Source organism: Lynx rufus, unplaced genomic scaffold (assembly GCF_022079265.1).
Source record: "Lynx rufus isolate CCGP_SWC_20201006 ecotype Redwood Valley unplaced genomic scaffold, mLynRuf1.p SCAF_2, whole genome shotgun sequence".
In the NCBI taxonomy this organism is placed as follows: domain Eukaryota; kingdom Metazoa; phylum Chordata; class Mammalia; order Carnivora; family Felidae; genus Lynx; species Lynx rufus.
In genome coordinates, this window is record NW_025814834.1 from 103,482,187 (window position 1) to 103,503,422 (window position 21,236).

A 21,236-nucleotide genomic window follows, 5' to 3' on the forward strand; every position below is an offset into this window, starting at 1 on the left:
TCAGCGTGGAGCTCAATGTAGGACTCAAAGTCACAAACTGTGAGATCGTGACCCAATATGAAACCAAAAGTTGGATGGATACTCAACCAACTGAGCCACCCAGGTGCCTCCAGGAGTTTTTAATCTTTGATTTGTAGTTTTAAAATGATATGCTTAGGTATAGGCTGGTTTTTGTAGGGTTTTGTTTTGTTTTTTTGGAGGGGCATTTTTCCTTCTTAGTGTTGTCAAGGCTTTTTGGATCTGTACTTTGATCTCTGACATTAATTTGGGGAAATTCTCAGTCATTACTGTTATAAATATTTTTTCTTACTTTTCTCCTTTTTCTGGTATAGCCACTGTATTTATGTTATACCTTTAAAAAAATTTTTTTTGTCCCACAGTATTTGGGTGTTCTGTTTTTATTTTTGTTTTTGTTTTTTTAGTCTTTGTTCTTTTTGCTTTTTGGTTTTTGAGGATTCTATTAATATATCCTCTAGCTCAGAGAGTCTTTCCTCTGTTGTGTCTGATACATGTCTATCATTAGGCATTCTTCATATATATGTGTTAGTGTTTTTTGCCTATAACATTACTTACTGGTTCTTTCTTAGGATTTCCATTTCTGTGCTCACGTTACCCATCTGTTTCTGCATGTTGTCTACAATATCCATTAGAGCCTTTGGCATATTAATCACAGATAGTTCTTCTCAATTCTCTCTGTGATAATTCCAACATCCCTTTCATGTCTGGTTCTGATGCTTGCTCCATCCTTTCAAATCGTGGTTTGCCTTTTATCATGCCTTGCAAATTTTTCTTTTTCTTTTTCTTTTTTATTTTTAAAGGTTTTATTTGTAAGTAATCTATACACCCAACATGGGGCTCAAACTTACAACCCTGAGATCAAGAGTCACATGCTCTGCTGACAGCCAGCCAACTAGGCAGCCTGACATCCCTGTAAATTTTTCTTGATAGGCAGGCATGGTGTAGTGGTAAGAGGAAATGCTGTAAATAGGCCTTTAGTAGGTGTGGGGAAGGGTGGGGGGAAGGGTGGGGGGAGGAGAGAAGAATTCTGTAATCCTCTGGTTAAGTCTCAGTATTTTAGAGAGCCTGTGTCTCTGGACAGGGTTTCTCAGTTTTTCCCTCCCCTTTTAGATGGGACAGGATATCTAAAGTGGGCTGGAGTTGGGTATTTCCCTTCTCCCACCAGAAGGCTAGAGTTAGTTGGAGTTGAGTATTTTCCTTGCCCCAGGTTTGTTAGGCTCTTGTTAACTAGTTTCTCCTAAGGGCAGTTGTTGTTAAGAACAGAGTGCTTTGGTGTATTTAATAATAGTGTGTGTGTGTGTGTGTGTGTGTGTGTGTGTGTGTGTGTGTATGTGTATGTATGTATGTGTATGTATGTTTACCCCTGGCAGAAAGCTTAACTCTACTTTTCTCAGTACTTACTGTGGGAATCTAATTGGATTCTTGGAAATAAATCTCACATTGTGGAAGTCCCCTGGAGTTTTTTTTAACTCTCAGAATTGTCCACACTGAGCCCCCAGCAATTTGCCAGTTACAGTTACTGGTTCCCTGGGTGGTTTCTGCTTGTGACTCTTTACATGAGACCTCTTTGCCTGTCTCTTCAGTCTTGGGGACAGTAGTTTGCCTTGATCTTCTCTTTCTCATAAATCTCAGAAGCATTGGTGATTTTCCAGTCTGTTCTACTTTTTACTTGTTAAAGTGGCATGGGGGCTTGCAAGCTCTTTACGTATGGAACCGGAAACCACCCATCACTGTCTTGTAATTGGTGAACCTTACTTGGCTTAGCCCTTCTTTGTCAACTGCTAAAGCTGTTTTCCTTATATAGTTCTCATACCTGTGTAACACTGACTGTTAGCTTTAATCATTTTGACATGAACAGTCTGTGATGTCAGCTGCAGTTACTGGATACTACTGATTTGAATTGGTGTTTATTTTTATTATTTTTTGCTTACTCATTATTCAGATTTCTTACTACTTATTGCTTATTCATATTTAAAAATTCTGTACCTTGTGTTTCTAATATATCTTATTTCTTTTCTCTAATTGTCTTTAAGAGGAAAGTTTTATGGATTTTAAACTTTGAATCCTTGACTGTCTGAAATGTCATTAGCTTTGTTCTCCCACATGAACGCTAATTTTTTTGGTATGTAATTGTGTTTCATATAATTTTTAGAACTTCAAAGCTACAACTTTCATTGCCTTTTAATATCAAGTACTGCTAATAGCAATGTGTTGTCTCTTCTTTCTTGGCAATGCTATTTTTTCCTCTTAATTTTTTTTATGTTTATTTAATTTTCAGAGAGAAAGACAGAGCAGGAGTGGGGGAGGGGCAGAGAGAGGGACACAGAATCTGAAGCAGGCTCCAGGCTCTGAGCTGTCAGCACAGAGTCTGATGTAGGGCTCGAACCCATGAACTGCGAGATCATGACCTGAGCCAAAGTCAGCCCCTTAACCAACTGAGCCACTCAGGTGCTCCTGTTTTTTCCCTCTTAGGTTAAAAATTGAGAAGCAAAGATGTGTAGTCTTATGTTTTCTATTTTGTTTTTGTTTTCTTGAGAATAATAAGAATAATTCTATTAGAATTAGTTTGAATATGAGGATAGTTAAAATGGAAGGGTATTATTGTATTTTAAAAAATTGAGCAAACTCCCATGTTTCCCCCAAATCTGAATCAGTTTAATAAAGGGCCCTTCAAAGTTACACAATCTTCCTTCCATTTGCTATTCTACAGTGTCATTTAATACTTGCATTGGTGAGAAATGTTCCAGCTTCCTAAGATAGCATATGCTCCTACCCCTTTTTTTGGCTACTCCCAAATTTATTTATTTTGAATTGGATTATGACTTCCTGAACAATTCATGTATTGTCTTCCCAATGGAACAGTTCAAAATAAAGCTTTTCTTCAGGCAGTTTGAATTTTAGTTTAGATGATGAACTATATACGGTTCCTTTATTTATGCCTACAATTCTTATCCAGGTGTTTGAAAAGTTATAACTTCTTTTTACCTAAGTGTTAGTTGAACGATATATAACAGCCTTGCTGTTTTAAACTACTTTGTATCTTCAACTATTCTTTTATTTAGTGAATTTGTTTTTCACCTTAGACCGTGTGTGGACAGTAATGACCTCACGTTTCCGATTGCCTGCTGGCAGAACCTACAATGTACGAGCATCAGAGTTGGCCCGAGACAGACAGCATACGGAGGTGGTTTGCAACATCCTTCTTTTGGATAACACTGTACAAGCTTTCAAAGTTAATGTAAGTATTTTATATAGTTTTTTCTTTTCATAATCTGAATTTAGATTATATTTTAAAACTAAAATTGTTTAATTGTATTATACTTTGATAAGCCTTATTCATTATCCAGTGGAGAAAGTCTTTTTAGTATGGGTTTGTAAGTTTCTAGTATAAGTTTTGATTTAAACTGGGTCTTTCAAAAGTTTGACACACCAACAGTGGATTATAAGTGGAGCAAATCCGTGTGTGGCTGGTTTTTATAAATGAGCTTGAGGTGCTTGAAAGGAATTTATTCCCGTGAGTGATTTACACATTTTCTTTGTAATCTTTCTTGTACTTTCAGCAATAAAGCTTGCTAAACAGAGATAAAGGACAGCCCTGATCTTATCTGAGTCTTGTCTGAAATATTTATTCAACAAATATTTGTTCATCCTATTTCTATTTTTATTTGTTTAACGTTATTTGTGAATTTCACGCATGCAGTATGTTGACAGTTGTTGGTTCGTTGTCAATGCTATGTAGTACTCAGTTGTGTGAATATGCCACAATTTGCTTATTCACTTATTTGTCACCATTTATTTGTCCACTTTACTGTTGGTGTATTTGGATTTTTTCCACTTTGGGCTCTTGTCAGTAACGTTATTGTGAGCATACTTGTACATGTCTTGATATATACAAGGGCGTATTCCTCTTTTTTATTTAAAAAATTTCAAACCTGCAGAAGAGGAGGAAGAATAGGGTAATGAATACCCACATATTCTTTAGCTAGACTGATCCGTTGTTCACATTTTTCACATTTGCTTTATCTTTCTTTTTCTGTGTGTTTTTCTGAACCTTCTGAAAGTAAGTGGTATACTTCACATGTAAGTACTTCAGCCTAGGAATCTCATAAATTACCACAGAACCATTGTCCCCTTCAAAAATCAAATACTATGAAATAATAGTGGCTGGTGTATAGTCCGTGTTTGGACTGGATTCCTCATTCCTCATTTCTGCCTTTCATAGCACCTTCCATCTGTTTTTTGCTGTGTTACCTGGGTTTTTCTATACTTAGAAATCTTTCAGTGATATGAAATACTAATCTTCTGAAATTAGCCTGGATGGACATGGGTATTATGCTAAGTGAAATAAGCCAGATAGAGAAAAATAAATACTGTGTGACTTTACTCATATCTGAGAACTAAAAAAAATAAAAAGCTGAACTCAGAAAGAGTAAAATGGTGGTTTCCATGGGTTAGGATGTGGGGGAAATGAGATGCTGGCCAAACGGTACAAACTTCCAGTTAGGAGTAAGTTCTGGGGATCTGATATACAGCATGGTGACTGTGGTCAACAGTACTGTACTATATACTTGAAAGTTGGTGAGGGAGTGAATCTTAAATGTTTGCACCATACACGAAAAGGGTAATATGTGAGGTGATGCATGTACTAACTTTGTCATGGTAATTGTTTCATGATGTATATGTGTATCACGTCATCTTGTCGTACACCTTAAACTTACACAATGTCATGTCAGTTATATCTCAAAGCTGGAAAAAATAAAATATTAATCTTCTTTCTTTACCGGTTTCTTAAAATTTTCTGTATTACAACACGATCGCTAATCTGTCGCTAGTTTATTTTTTTACCCAAACTCCAAACCATTTCACATTGGAAAAGTGGCTGCAGAGTAGTACCTTTAAGAGTATTTTCTAACATACCCAACTAATGTGCTTTTCTGAAATGTTAAGCTTTAATTTTTTTCTTTTTTTTTTTAGTATTCTGTCCTCTGTTAATACATAGTATAGGTTGCCAACAAAGGATAATAATATTTAGTGAAGGGAATTCTACTTCATAAAAATTTTTAGTTAATGGAAATTCGTGTGTTGGGACTTGGTACAAGAAAAGTCCCTTTTCCTGTTATTGACTCATTAAAATTCTTTTGGGGGGGTTAAATAGTAATTCTTAATATTCATTATACTTAGTTCATATTTACTTTTAATTTTAACTTGTAATTCTGTATTTGTTTCAAAATATTGCAGAAGGATTTGCTATTTTCTGTTTAGCAAAATTTTTTCTGTTGGGCACTTTAGTTAATAATCCAGTGTTGTATTTTTTTAATGTTTATTTTATTTATTTTGAGAGAAAGAGAGCATGCGCATGAGCCAGGTAGGGGCAGAGAGAGAGGGACAGAGAATCCCCAGCAGGCTTTGTGCTGTCAGTGCAGACCCCATCATGGGGCTCGATCTCCCTGAGCCGAAATCAAGAGTTGGGTGTTTAACCAACTGAGCCACTCAGGCGCCCCTGGAATGTTGTATTTTTCAACATAGTAATCAATGTGCTAATTACTCTTTTAGAAAGACATATATTTACTCTTTTTATATGTTTTTAATACATGTTATATATATTTAAATGTCCATTTTAATACAGTTGAGTGTATCACTAGACTGATAATATTATGGTACTGGAAACTTTACCTTTACTTCAGGTCATCACCAAATTTAGTTTAAGAGGAACAGTATAAGAAACTGACTGTTGGATATATAGTATATTTATTCCTCAGGGTATTTGGACCCAAGTCTTTCAAAGTGTACTTTTAGTGCACTTTAGTACTTTTGTGTAGATGCTGCATATTTTAATCTATGTGGATGGCTTTCTAGTTGTGCAGTTTACAATCTGTACAGCATCATGTGATCTAGTCTGCAAATTAACAGGGGAGTTCAAACTTCTGATTATTCTCTGTGTCCAGTAAGTACCATTAGGTCTCAGAAATACCCACTGTGGGCAGCTGCTAGTTTCACCAGCCTCTCTATTCCCTGGGAAGGAGAACCGTTCAGTTCTCCAGGTAGTCTCTGGAGACTGCCAAGCAAGGATTTGTAGCATTTTAGCTGTTGAAATCATTCCTTTCCCTGAAAGATGTCTGTACCACAGATTAAATGTTCATTTTTACCAAAGTCTGCTTTTTTTTCCATCTTGTATTCATCTCATCAAAACCTTTTCTATGTGGGGGCACCTGGGTGGTGGCTCAGTCAGTTAAGCGTCTGACTCTTGGTTTTGGCACAGGTCACGATCTCACAGTTCATGAGTTCTAGCTCCACATCTGGCTCTGTGCCGACAGTGCGGAGCTTGCTTGGGATCTCTCTCTCCCTTGCTCTCTGTCCCTCCCCTGCTTGCGTATGTGCTGTCTCTTTCTCTCTCTCCAAAATAAATAAATAAACTTAAAAAAAAATCATCTGGGGAGCTTTTTTAAAAAAATAAAAATCTTTTCTGTATATCGTCCTGGGAGAAAATGGTGTAATGAAGGAACTGATAAAACTTCATTAGTTTCTTTTTTTCTTTCTCTTTGTAGACACAGGGTTGAGATAAGCCTGTTAGTGTTGTTTCAGTTTGAAGTTACATTTTCACTATGGTTTTGGCACAACTCCTTTACTGTAGCCAGCCTATGGAGTGTGTTTTCTTTCTGTGTCCTCGAATTCATTGTCAGTCACTAAAAACACGTTTCCATTAAGTACATAGTATCCATACTACATGGATTCATTTCACCTACCTATGCTGACTTTTTCCAAATTTTGGCTTTTTTTTTTTTTATGTCAGTATGGCGATTTAGGAGTAGCCTGTGTGACAAGGAAGGGTTGGGGAAAACCACCCTATTCCAGTTATTAGGACTGTGTAAGAAATTACCCCAAAAGTTAGTGGCATATTTATTATCCTCAGAGGTTCTGTGAGTCAAGGATTCACATAGGTAGGGATGGCTTATATCTCTTCCATGGTTGGACCTCAGCTGGAAAACTCAAGGCTGGAGGCTACAATCATTTGAAGGCTTATTCACTCATATGACTATTACCTACGACCTTAGCTGAGGCTTACACACTTGTGTATGCTCTCTCTGTGTGCCCCGGGCATATTCACAGCATTCCAAAGGTGAGCGTCCTCAGAGAGAGTGGGAGCCAGGCTGCAACCATATTGCCTTTTCTGATCTGGCTTTGGAAGTCACATAATGTCACTTCACCACATTCTGTTAGTGCTGTCACAAAGTCACACTCAGGATCAGTGGAAGAGAAAGTTATTCACACATTATTCAGTGTGTAGTTCTAAGGTGCTTCATAGATAGTAGTGTTCAAAGACGAGGAACAAAGCTTATGTGTTAAGGAATTTTTGCCTTTTTTTTTTTTTTGGTCTTTTTGTCCCAGTTTACTTTTTTTTTTAAATTAAATTTTTATGTTAAGTAGGCTCTATGCTGCATATGGGGCTTGAACTCATGACCCTGAGATCAAAAGTTGTATGCTCTTCTGACTGAACCAGCCAGTCACTCTTCCCTTAGTTTATTTTTTGGAAATAAAATTATCCTAATAGTACTAAAGCTGTTCTCTAAATTGTTTTGTTTGTTATATATGTCTCTGTACTCAAGAATAACTGATATATTTTTTAAGGTTTATTTATTTTGAGAGAGAGAGAAACAGCATGAGTGAGGGAGGGGAAGAGAGAGAGGGGAGAGAGAATCTCAAGCAGGCTCTGTGCTGCCGGTGCAGAGTGTGACAGAGGGCTCAGACTCAGGAAACCGTGAGATCATGACGTGAGCCAAAACCAAGAGTCACACTGACTGAGTGACCCAGGCGCCCCAATAATTTTTTTTTCATTTATTTTTTGTAATGTTTATTTTTGAGAGAGTCAGAGACAGAATGAGAGTGGGTTGGGGCAGAGAGAGAGGGAGGCACAGAATCCGAAGCAGGCTCCAGGCTCTGTGTTGTCTGCACAGAGCCCAACGCGGGGCTCGAACTCACGAGCTGTGAGATCATGACCTGAGCCGAAGTCAGACGCTCAACCGACTGAGCCACCCAGGTGCCCCAATAATTTTTTTAATGATACTAGTACCTCAGTTGTTAACAAAAGGTGCCATAAATCATCAATTTTTTTTTCTTGAAATAAGGTGAAATTCAATTAATACATATTTTTGTTATGTGATAATTTGGGTTGATGAATATTTAGTTGGCTGAACTTTTTCCTTTTTTTGTCTGTGAAATAATTTGTTAACCAAATCAGTAGTGTAAACCTAATTACAACAGTGTGGTTAGCAGGTGGGGTGCAGATTGAGATGGGAAGCTAAAGGAGTATAAGGATGGTGAATTTAGCTAAATGAGATGTACTCATTTGCAACCACAGATAGTCCTATATCTGTAAAGGAGGATAGGATTTTAGGGAATTGTTTTCCTGATTATTGTTGCACTGACTTTATATGTTGTATATGTGAGGAAGTAAGTTTAGAGTCATTAGGTTACTTACTAAGTCAGTGGCAGAGCCGGGAAAGGTGGGGAGGCGGGGGGGGGGGGGAAGAGAGAGAGAGAGAGAGAGAGAGAGAGAGAGTGTGTGTGTGTGTGTGTGTGTATGTGAGAGAGAGAAAGAGAGAGAGAGGGAGGGAGGGAGGGAGGGAGAGAGGGAAGGTCTTTTAGGACCTCTAGTCAACATTTCAACTATTATTTTATTGTCATTTTCTAGCCCTACTTAAATTCAGTATGTTAGTTCCTTTAAGAATACTGTATGTGTCACTCAGATTCCCTCAGAAGTGTTTTGTTTTACATATATGATTCATATATACAGTTTAAAAAAAACAACCAAATAGTTCTAAAAATGTTGTCACAGGGGCGCCTGGGTGGCGCAGTCGGTTAAGCGTCCGACTTCAGCCAGGTCACGATCTCGCGGTCCGTGAGTTCGAGCCCCGCGTCGGGCTCTGGGCTGATGGCTCAGAGCCTGGAGCCTGTTTCCGGTTCTGTGTCTCCCTCTCTCTCTGCCCCTCCCCCATTCGTGCTCTGTCTCTCTCTGTCCCAAAAATAAATAAAAACGTTGAAAAAAAAAAAATTTAAAAAAAAAATAAATAAACGTTGAAAAAAAAAATAAATTAAAAAAAAAAAATGTTGTCACAAAAGCCAGCAGTTCCCTGCCCCATTACTACTTAGAAATAACCACATTCAACACAGTTAGTTTTTCTCTCATGTTTATTGCTGTGGTTCTAAGAAACATGCCTATATTATTTCTGCTTTTGTCTGCCTTGGTTTTTTTGTTGTTGTTGTTGTTGATATTCTTTATTGACTTTGAAGAATGAAACTTCAGATCTCTTACATCTCCCTTCCCCTCTTCATACACAGATAATTCTTCTTCTCTGTTGTCCTCTCAATAAATAAAATAGTTATGTAATATTACTTGATTAGTTCGGTATTTCTTTTCCGTAGAGAGAAATGCTCTTATCATCTGCCTGGAGTTTGTAGAGCCTTGCTGGGTCTTCTTAGCTCTGAGCGAGAGATATGGACTGGAGAGCTCTTAGCTCTTCAGTAACTAGACTTGCACTTACGTAGATTTCCCTGTTTTCAATCCAGTAAAGATGCATCAACAGCTGTCCCCAATGTCCCTGAGTCCAGAATCTCTGGTTCTTATAGTAATTGGCAATGGGAAGGGGGTGGAGGTGAGAGATGGTTATGGAGGGGCCTGTTACTTATTCAGACTCACTTTGATTACTGCCTTTTCTGTTATTTTAGTGTGTCTTAAGCAAACATTCATGTCCAGTCTGCCTTGTTTAACCTTCACACCTCTCAGATTGATTTTCAACAATGTCCACCCTGGAGGAGAATTTACTATTTACCAAATTTTTTTTCTAGTAAAATCACATGTTAAAATGGAACTTGTCACCTTTAGTGCAAAAAGATGTGATAATTTGCCAATTACCACATAGTCTGAAATTTAAACATTGTAGTATGTCATACATGTTTAAAGCTTTGCTTCATTTCACAATGTTTTTTCCTAAACTGTATCATATTGAGCACTAGAAAACTATATCGATCCGATGTATAGCTATGTGCAGTTAAGGTTATCATATTTCTTGTTTTTTTCTTTAATCCTGTTATGTTTCATGAGGTATGTATACTCCTTAGGTCTTGTATCACATTTGTCATGCATAAATTTTTACTGATAATGATGTTTACTTCCTGGACAGTTACCCAGTGATGAATTTGTAAGTCTTTAGTTTGAAGACTTACTAGCTTTGTGAGTATACATAAGTTGCTCTACCTTTTTGTGTTTTAGATTCTTCATTTGTTAAGAGAGAATCATATTTGCCTTGCATGGGATGCTCAGAATAAAATGAGAATATTTGTGAAGTGCTTATTTATGTATCTGACTTATGTTACACATTTAGAAAGGTTGATTTCTTCTATTGATTATGATCCATTTGTCTATTCTATAGTACCAGATATGTTTCCTTGGAAGAATTTTATTATTAAAATTCCACAAAATAGCAATCTTCTTATTGCTTTGTATGTATATATAATATTTTCATCTATGTACTGTGTCCATGTACTATTTCCAAAACCCAGTGTGTTTACTGGCAATATTAATTATAAATACATATATACAGAAATTGTAAATATGCTAGTTTATTCTTAAAAAGTAAAGAGGAAATAATTGTTAAGTTTCCAGTTTTGAGAATTAGGTATTTATTATTTTGGCAGTTGTATGGTAAATTAAATAAAATTGTGGGTTGTTTGTATATCTATTTAATGACAGTAATTATTGAGTGCCCAGTATATATTATAGAAAAAAATAATGGTGAAAATAACTGTAAGCCATTAAATTTTTGAGAAATATGTTGAATTTTATTTAGAAAGATACTGCAGCTCAGTCTCTCTACCCTGGATGTTATATATAGGTTTTTAAAATTTATTACATATGATACGTGTTGTATAGTGCATAAATCTTCATTAAGCAACTCAAGAGTGTTTGCATATGTATACATCTGTGGAACCACCACAAGATTAAGTCATTGATTATTTCCCTCACCAAAAAAGGATTCTCTTGTGCCCTCTTTCTTATTTTATTATATTTCCTCTATTAGCTTTTTTGATTAATCTTTTTTTTTAAGTTGATTTACATATCTTGAGAGAGAGAGAAAAAGCACTATTAGCACAGAGCCTGATGCAGGGCTTGAATTTGTGAACCGTGAGATCATGATAGGAGCTGAAGTTGGATGCTTAACCGACTGAGCCACCCAGTCATCCCTGGGCTAATCCTTTAATATCAGACTTTTAGTGATTACTTTAGAAATTACAAAATGTGGGAGTGCCTGGGTAGTTCAGTCGGTTGAATGTCTGACTTCGGCTCAGGTCCTGATCTCACAGTTCATGAGTTCAAGCCCTGCATCGGGCTCTGTGCTGACAGCTTGGAGCCTGAAGCCTGTTTCAGATTCTGTGTCTCCCTCACTTTCTGTCCCTCCCGCACTCATGCTCTGTCTCCCTATCTCAAAAATAAAACATTAAAAAAATTAAAAAAAAAGAAATTACAAAATGTGTCTTTACTTATAAAAGTCTCCTTTTAATACATTTACTGTTGTCCTCCCCCAATGCAAAATCCTTAAAGCAGTTTAAATCCATTTACCTGCCTCCTACTTTTTTGCTATTGTTAAGTATTTTAATATCCCCCTCATGTTGTTATAAACCATATAAGACATTGTTATTATTGCTTTAAACAATCATTTACCTTTATATTTACCTTTATATTTACTATTTTACTATTCTATTTACCTTTATATCTATAGTTTCTACAGCTATTCATTTCTTATATATCTATGCTTCCATCTAGAATCCTCTCCTTTCATCCTAAAGAATTTCTTTCATTATTTAAAAAAAAAAAATTTTTTTTTAACATTTATTTTTGAGAGACAGAGAGAGACAGAGCACAAGTGGGGGAAGCGCAGAGAGAGAGGGAGACACAGAATCCAAAGCACGCTCCAAGCTCTGAGCTGTCAGCACAGAGCCCGATGTGGGGCTCTAACCCATGAGTCATGAGATCATGACCTGAGCCGAAGTCGGACGCTTAACTGACTGAGCCACCCAGGCGCCCCACTTTTATTTTTTTTTAAATAAGGTCTCTTGATGATAGATTCTTTCAACTTTCTGTCTGAAAATGTCTTTAGTTATTTCTCATGTTCTGGGGGATATTTTTGCAGAGTATAGAATTCTGTGTTGATAGTTTTCTCCTTCACTGATTTAAAGATGCCACTTCACTGGCCTTCATAGTTTCTCTTGCGAAGTCATCTTTCAGTCTTACTGTTGTTTTCCTGAAGGGCAAGAGAGAGGTCCTTTTCCTCCTCTGTTTTTAAGAATTTTCTCTGTCTCTTTGATTTTTAGTCACCTGTCAATAACATAGCTATATATGGTTTTGTATGTATGTGTTTTATCCTGCTTGGTATTCATTGACCTTCTTGAATCTGTAGGTTGGTATCTTACAACATTTGAAAAGTTCTTAACCTTTACTGATTCAAATATTGCTTCTGACTCATTTTCTTTTCTTTCCTGTATTCCAGTTAACATATATATTAGTTTGATTGCATCCCATTCTAGTTTATGATTTTTTTTCTGTCCTTTAAATAGCTTTTAATCTGTCTTTGCATGTGCTGATTGTTTTTCTTTTTTCCCAGTGCTTACTCTGCTATTAAACCTAGTCAAGGAATTCCTCTGTTTCACTTATTTTGTAGTTCTAGATTATCTATGTGATCATTTTCATAGATTCTAATTCTCTGTTGAAATATATATTTTAATCTGTTTTCTGTATTCTATCTTAATTGGCTTTGATACGTTGTCATAGTTATTTTGAAGCTATTACATAAGACTAATATATGTCTTGTGTCTTGATTATCAAACACTTTTCCTGCTTCACATACCCACTAATTTTGCATTGTGTGATGGCTATTTTAAGTGTAATATGGAATAGTGGAAAGCAAGTTGGCCCAGGGGCCAAATGCAAGCCTGGTGGTTATTACTGTTTGGTCCATGAGCTAAGAATGGTTTTTACTTTTTAAAAGATGTTGTTGTTGTTGTTGGTGTTGTTGTTAAGACAGTGTGCAGTGGAGACCATGACCCTCAAAACCTAAAAATACTTACTTTCTGGCTCTTTACAGGAAAGGTTTGCTGACCCTTCTTGTAAAAGCTCTGGATTGTTATCTTCCTCTAAATAAAATTTTATTTTATTCTGGCAGGCAGTTAAATTGCCAGCGGGTCACTTTGATCCTGTGGGGCTTAGTTTTAAGCTTTGTTAAGGTAAGTCTATTTTAACTTTGTTTTTATTCCTAGGGCATGGATTATCCAGGGTCTTACCTAAATGCCTTGGGTATTCATCAAGATCTGTCTCTTCTGACTGAGCCTGAACTTAATTTATTCAGAACTGTGCAAGCTCTGAAATCTTTGTTTAGCTAACAGCCTCCCCAACTGCCGTTCTATCTTAGGCTTCTAGGAGTCTAACCCTGTGTGTGCACAGCCTAGGAGGCAGATGAGAACCAGAGAGGATTTTTTTATATAGATTTTTGTAAGTTTTTCTTCTTGGTTCTTTCCCTTCTAATAACCTGCCCCCCAAATCCAGCTACCTTAGCATTCCCAGACATTAATTGTAGTTTTCTCATCCCAGCAAGACTGCCACACTGCTTGGGCTCTATTTCTCTACACCATGATTTGGAAAATGCCCTTAAGGGAGAGATTTGAGTGTGAATATGGGGTTTGATTCATCTAGTTCTCTTCTATCAAGGATCATGGTGTTGTGTTGGTTATTGCCTAAGGGTTGAAAATAGGATTTTTTTTTTCTTTTGTTTTTGTGTATATTTGGCCCAGCTTTTACAGATGTTTATAGCAGGAGGGTATTCTAACATTAGCTACTCCATTATGACAAGAACTGAAAATCCTGATTGTTTTAAAATGTGAAAATATATCTCATTGTATAGTAGTGGACTTTGATTTGAAATATTTAACATGTTGCTGGCTGTGTTCTTTGTTCCATTATTCAGTTTAGCCAAGTAGAAGGACTCAGATCTCAGTTAATAATGGTGAATGTATGCATCCTATAAAATCAAATTAGTGTGATATATTGATCTGGTGAAGGGGATAAAATGGCCCTTTTCCAAAGATGAAGCCCTAGGCAGCTGGACCATTGGGTTGGTTATTTTATTAAGATTTATTTAAGTAATCTCTACACCCCATGTGGGGCTTGAACTCATGACCCTGAGATCAAGACTTGCACACTCCTCCAACTGTGCCAGCCAGACACCCTGGGTTTGTTAGTTTAGAAGATTTCATCTCAGAAGTCATCTGCCACATTTGAGATACCCCTTAATCCTACTTGGTCTGGGCTCACCTATTATCAGAGAAACTTTGGCTGGCCAATTCTTAATACTTAATTAACAATTTTATATTTGTTGTTTATATATCCAGTATCTCCAAAACAATTCTAAAATATTTTAGCCCACACTGATCATCTCTTAACTACTATACTTATAGTGTATGTGGAATACAGACCTGGTAACATGCTGTTATATGACCTTATTTTGTATTCTTTGAGGGAATAATCATTTAAATGTTTTTCCTATCATACTATTTTTTTTGTATTCTACTGAGTATAAGGGCTGTCTGTCTATGCCACAGGTTACCATGATTAATTTGATGAAACTAGGTAGTTATCTTGGGGTATGCTTTCTCTCTTTTGCTCTTTGTATGTCTTTCCTGAAGTTGAATAACATGCCCTTCTCAGCTACATGTGGCCTGTTCTTTGAGAAAGGATGTATGTCCTAGCTCTGTTTCTCTGCTAGAACTTACAAACATGCTTTCAATATTCATTGGAATGGTGTCGGTGACTGTAGAAAGAGATGTGGATGTTACCATGTAGGTAAGCTACGTGACTCTCTCTCTCTGATTCACCACTCCCTATCCCTTCCCCTGGGCGATTCTTTGTTCTGAGTCCCCTTATAGAACCAAGAATCCCCAGGAGGAATCTTTGGTGCCCACCCAGTATGATCCTCTGCCCAGAGGTTGGTGTTGGTTGGTGTTGGTGGATTGACTCTGTTGATCACAGTATTATAGAAAAGAACTTACTTTGTTCTTTGTATCCATTCAGAGTGTTATTACTAACTCAAAATTAGGTAGTTTATTATCTATATATTAGAAATTTGGTTATATAGTAAAGGTAGCATCCATATAGTCTTATTTGAGTCTTTGTCCTTACTTAACATTCTTTTCAAAAATGAGACTTTAAAATAATTTTGCTTCCAAAAGTTAAAAATAAAACAACTCTGGACTTGCATATATGCATGCATTACATGTAAACATATAGCAAATTGCTTACTTTCAGAAATCTTTACTTCTCTTGAAACTCTTTTTTCTAGTGCTTATGAATTCAGTATAGTAATATGTCTTCCTCTTAAATACTTTTCCTAGTAACTGGTTTTATGACTTTTTTCATTTACCTTTTGAATTGTACACATAATTTTTAAATGTAACTATTTAGTGTCCACAAAGAAAAGCAGCAGCTGTGATATGTGATGAATCAGTAATACTGTTATGACAATATTTTTTTCAGAAAATTTTCAGATTTTTCAGAATGTGCACACACTTCTTTTTGATGCTCCCTTTGATTTGTTTGTAATAAGCTTCAGTGATTATTATTTCTGCTGTTTCCTTTGTAGTTATTTAATTTTTTCCCCCATGTTAAGGAAATCTGGAGGTGAATAGGCATTTAAGTTTAGTACTAGGTTAATTTACAGCATTGGATTCACTGCGTATTTTTTGATATCACTTAACTTTGAATTACTGTGAAGTGACTTTCATTTTTCCTTATCAAGAATAACTTGAATGGGGGCACCTCGTTGGCTCAGTCGGGTAAGTGTCCACCTTTGGCTCAGCTCATGATCTCGTAGTTCATGAGTTCAAGCCCCACATCGGGCTCTGTGTTGACAGCTCAGAGCCTGGAGCCTGCTTGGATTCTGTGTCTCCCTCTCTCTCTGCCCCTCCCCTGCTTGCACTCTGTCTCTCTCTCTCTCAAAAATGAATAAACATTAAGAAAAAAAGAATAACTTGAATGGGACTGGGCTAGTTCTACAAAGAACTACATAGATCTTGGATCTACCTGGATTGCAGCTTTTGGACTATCCCACACAGATTATTTAAGCATATAGTGATGTCACAATTACGACTAAGCACTCATGAATGGTTAATAAAGAGTATTGTGATGTAGGAAGGTAGCATAGTATGATGAGAAGTGCATGGACCTTAGAATTCAAAAGACTAGATTTGTAACCTGTACCTAGTAAGTATTTGCTCTGTGGCATTGTCCTGTTTGCTTGATCTTTATATATAATTTCCTTTTATATATAAGGTGGAAATGATATCATCAATTAGGGTTGTCAGGATTAAATGAATGTATATAAAGCAGCCAATAAGGATTCTATTAAGGTGCTTTTGAAATACAACATCCCTTCTTGTTCTTTATCTTCTTTTCCCTCTTTCCTCTTTAGTTACCCATAGTTAGCCAGAGTGAAAAGTTAGAGGGTACAGTGTCCACGAGACTGCCCTCACTTCTGACACCAGTTGCAAGTTTGGGAGATTTCTGAAACGACCCTGAGTTTCAATAATTGGTTAGAAGGGCTCACAGAACTGGGGCGCCTGGGTGGCTCAGCTAGTTAAGCATCTGACTCTTGATTTTGGCTCAGGTCATGATCTCACGGTCTGTGGGTTCGAGCCCCACATAAAGCTCTTGTGCTGACAGTGTGGAGACTGCTGGGAATTCTGTGTCTCCCTCTCTCTTTCTGCCCCTCCCCTGCTTGCTCTCTCTCTCTCTCTCTCTCTCTCTCTCAAAATAAATAAAGAAATTAAAAAAAAAGGGCTCATAGAACTCATTAAAAGCTGTCATTCTCATGGTTACAGTTTATTACAGGGAGAGTATACAGATTAAAATCAACCAAGCTGGGGTACCTGAGTGGCTCAGTTGGTTAAGCACCTGACTTCAGCTCAGGTCATGATGTGGGTTCAAGCCATGTTCAAGCCCTGCTCAGAGCCTGGAGCCTGCTTCAGATTTTGTCTCTGTCGCTCTCTCTGTCCATCCCCCGTTCACACACACTCTCTCTCAAATATAAATAAGCATGAGAAAAAAAATTTTAATCAGCCAAGGTAGATGCCAGAAGGAGTTAAAACTGAGAAAGAACTTCCAAGTCCTCTTCTCATGGAGTCATAGATGATGTTACCTTCTCCTGGCCACCATGTGTGACAATACACACAAACTATTTCCAACGAGGGAGTCTCCTCCAAGCCTTTTGTATTTTTACTGGGACTTAATCACATACTCCCTGCATAACTGACCTAATCTCTAGCCTTTCCTACTGGTCAGGCTAATACCCTTAGTTTTCCGTTCCTGTAGAAGTCAGAACTGATGTTCCCCATCATAAATCATATTGTTAGACTGTCAGGTAACCAAGACCCCCAGGCAGGAGGTCTTGACGGGACCAAAACACCTGCCAAGCCCAGGACATTCCAAGGGTCTAGAGATCATCTCCCATTAGTGAAGGGCAAAGACCAGACTTTTGTTTGGAAAAGGTCATTTCTTCATGGTAGTGCTACATTTTTGTAGTAGCTGATTAAATTATTCTGCACTATCAGTGCAGAGCCTGATGCCAGGTTCGAACCCATCGAGATCATGAGCTGAGCCAAAATCAAGAGTCAGACACTTAATTTACTGAGCCACCCAGATACCCTGGTTATTAATTTCTAAGTAGTAACATACACTTTTAAATATTTTTTCAAAGCCCAACAGGACAAAGCATATAATGAAAGCTTAATGAAATGCTCCCACTTATTTATTTATTTATTTACCCACTTTCCAAAGGCTTTATTGGTGAATATGTTTTAGAAGAGAAAAATTGATTCTGTTATTTCCAAGCCAGTGGAATGAAGAGCTGTGTCCAGGGACACATCAGGTGGCACCAGAGGGGACTGATGCTTTGTCTACCTTTCATTCCTAGTTTTAGTCAAAAGCACAAGGCTTTGTAGTCAACCAATTCTTTAGGTTTAAACCATAGGCTGATTTCTTTCTCTGCACTGTTTACTGAATCGTTGCCATGAATGATGTTCCTGCCAACTTGAATACAGAAGTCCTCATGAGTGGTACCTGGCTTACAATCTGCTGGTTTGGTCTCCCCAAACATCACTCACCCCGTCTTCACCACAATCAGACCCTCCCAAACCATGGCCACAATGGGCCCAGAGCTCAGGTACTTTACCAGCCCTGGGAAGAATGGGTGGGCCTTTATGTCAATGTGGTGCTGGCTTTAGCACCACCTCAGAGGCCTGTAGGAGGGAGCCTTTTGGCCACAACATGGAATCCCTTCGGCTCAAAGTGCTTGGTGATCTTGCCCACCAGGGTGTGCTACACACCATGCAGCTTGATGGCAATGACCATGTGCTCCTGATTGGCCATGGCCGAGAAGCTGGCTGTGCTGTGCTGCTTGGGGGACTGGAGGCCACTCCCACTCTTTTAGTACTAGTTTTGAAATACCTTTGGAGATATATTTTAGGCATTTATTTCCATTTTTCTGTGCTGGTTTATATTTTTTATCCTGGACATTTTTTATATTGACTTCCCATTATACAAGATGAGGATTTAATATTTTTAGTCTATTTTACATCCTCCTCCTAAAATTCTTCTGTCATAATTTTTAGTTAAATATGTTTATCTGTCTATCTGTCCCTTTACTGTTTATCTTTTGATCTTCTATCAGAATTACATTTGGCTTCTAGTAAAAGAAACTGGAAATAACAGTAACTTAAATGAGCTAAAGTTAACTTTTCTATCAAAAGAATCCTAGCGATTGACAGTCCAATAATGGGATGGCAGCTTCACAGTTATCAAGGAGTCAGGTTTCCTGTTTGTCCTTCACTTCCCTGGGTGCATGGCTGTGTACATAAGATCATTTCATGATCCAAGAAAGCTTTCAGAATTCTAACATGCTTGTCAGCTTTCAGGCAGGTGGTGGTGTTACCCAAAATGGAGTTCGTCTCTTGGTGGTTGTTGAGCCAAAAGACACAACCAAGCCAAAGAATAGGAAAAGGAAGGGTTTTACTTGCAACAAGTAAAGGAGAACACTGGGGATCGTTCCCAAAGCAGTGTCTCCTGAACCGCAGTATTGGGGAGGTTTTAAGCTAACAGTGCACACATATTCATGAAGGGGCTTTGCTCAGTGGGGAATACAGCATGGAATTGGGGCAGAAGTCATCTGAGGGTGACTGAGTCTAGGTCACAGTCACGAAGGTTGGCAGTTGGTCCATGTCTAAATGCTCAGGTTTAGATCCTGCACAGAGAACTCAAGGATGTGCATCAGGTGAATCTTAACTATTGAATCAGTACTGGGAGCTTTACTACTGATTTACTGTCCCTGATATGATTAGGTTATATCCTGGCCTGATAGTGGCTGTCTGCTCTTACATTCTTTCACAAGATGGCTGGGACCCAAATTGACTTCTCTTATGTTAAGAAAGCTCTGTCTGTTCTTTTTCTAGGAACCCAACTCTTTCTGATTACAGTAGGGGAAAATGGAGAAGCAAAAAAGGGGACATACCAGTTTTCTTCCCCAAACTTAAAGAACGTTACTTATAAATTCTACTCTGTAGGTTCTAGTTACATCTTATTGGCCAAAATTCAGTCACATGTCCTCATTGGGTCTGCAAGGGCTGGGTATTTTATTTTATTTTATTTTATTTTGTTATTTTTATTTTATTTATTTTTTTAATTTTATGTAGGCTCCATACCCAACATTGGACTTGAACTCTCGACCCTGAGATCAAGAATAGCACACTCTACCAACTGAGCCAGCCAGGTGCTCCAGGGCTTGGTATTTTACATACCGTTTCTACCCCAAACAATATTGAAGCTTTATTTTAATGAAATGAGACAAAATGGTTATGATGTGGGCCGTTGGCAGTTTCTGCTTTAATTGGTGTCATTGTTTACTTTTTTTTATCATTATGCAAGTTAATTTACTGGAAAGCCAAGCAGCGTAGTTGGATAGTATTTTGTTCTTCCTAGAATTATTCATTGTCTTTTCTTGAAAATATGCTTAGTTTTCTCCCTTGAGCTTTTAGTTTTTGTGTGTCAAACTGTAGGCAAACCTCATTTTACTACACTTTGATTCATTGCATGTCACAATCCTGCATTTTTATAGATTGAAGGTTTGTTGCAACTCTATGTTGAGCAAGTCTGTTGGCCCCATTTTCCCAACACCTTTTGTTCACTTTGTGACTTTGTGTCACATTTTGGTAATTCTTGCAATATTTCAAACTTTTTCATTATTACGTGTTGTGATTTTTTTTAAAGATTTTAATATTTTTAAGGAATTTCTACACCCAGCGTGGGGCTCAAACTCACAACCCTGCGATCAAGAGTTGCATGCTCCACTGACTGAGCCGGCTGGGTGCCCCTGTTCTAGTGGTCTTTGGTGTTACCGTATTATTTTAGGGTGCCATGAACTACACCTGTGTAAAGCAGTGAACTTAATTGATAAGTATGTGTGTTCTGACTGCTCCACTGACCAGCTGTCCCCCTGTCTTTCTCTTTCCCCTCTCCTTGGGCCTCACTATTCCCTGGAACATAAGAATACTGAAATTAGGACAGTTAATTATTCTACAGTGGCCTCTGCGTGTTCAAATGAAAGGAAGGGTCATACATCTCTCACTTTAAATCGGAAGTTGGAACTGATTAAGCTCAGTAAGGAAGGCATGTCGGAAGCTGAGATAGGCTGAAAGCTGGGCCTCCACCAGTTAGCCAAGGTGTGAGTGCAAAGGAAAAGTTCTTGCAGGAAATTAAAAATGCTACTCCACTGAACACATGAATGATAAAAAAGTGAAAGAGCCTTATTGCTGATACAGAGAAAGTTTGAGTGGTCTGGATAGGTCAAACCAGCCACATTTCCTTAAGCCAAAGCCTAATGCAGAGCAAAGCTCTAATGATTTTTAATTCTGTGAATGCTGAGAGAGGTGAGGAAGCTGCAGAAGAAGAGTTTGAACCTAGCAGAGGTAGTTTCATGAGATTTAAGGAAAAAAGCTGTTTCTGTAACATAAAGGTGCAAAGTGAAGCAGTAAGTGCTGATGTAGAAGCTGCAGCCAGTGATTCCAGAAGATCTAGTTCCTCCTTGAAAATAGCTACACTAAGCAGCAGATTTTCAGCGTAGACAAAA

At 37.7% G+C, this 21,236-nt stretch overlaps 1 protein-coding gene and 1 pseudogene across 1 annotated transcript in view; one reads left to right on the forward strand and one right to left on the reverse strand.

Annotated features, from left to right (window-relative positions):
* Positions 1-21,236, forward strand: part of PTPN4 (protein tyrosine phosphatase non-receptor type 4) — a 228,305-nt gene that overhangs the window by 42,527 nt on the left and 164,542 nt on the right. Inside the window, exon 2 of the mRNA XM_047083479.1 lies at positions 3,102-3,256. Within this exon, the coding sequence (XP_046939435.1) occupies positions 3,119-3,256 (138 nt within the window). The 5' untranslated portion in view covers positions 3,102-3,118. The remainder of the gene's footprint in view (positions 1-3,101; positions 3,257-21,236) is intronic.
* Positions 18,036-18,484, reverse strand: LOC124515691 (nucleoside diphosphate kinase B-like; annotated as a pseudogene).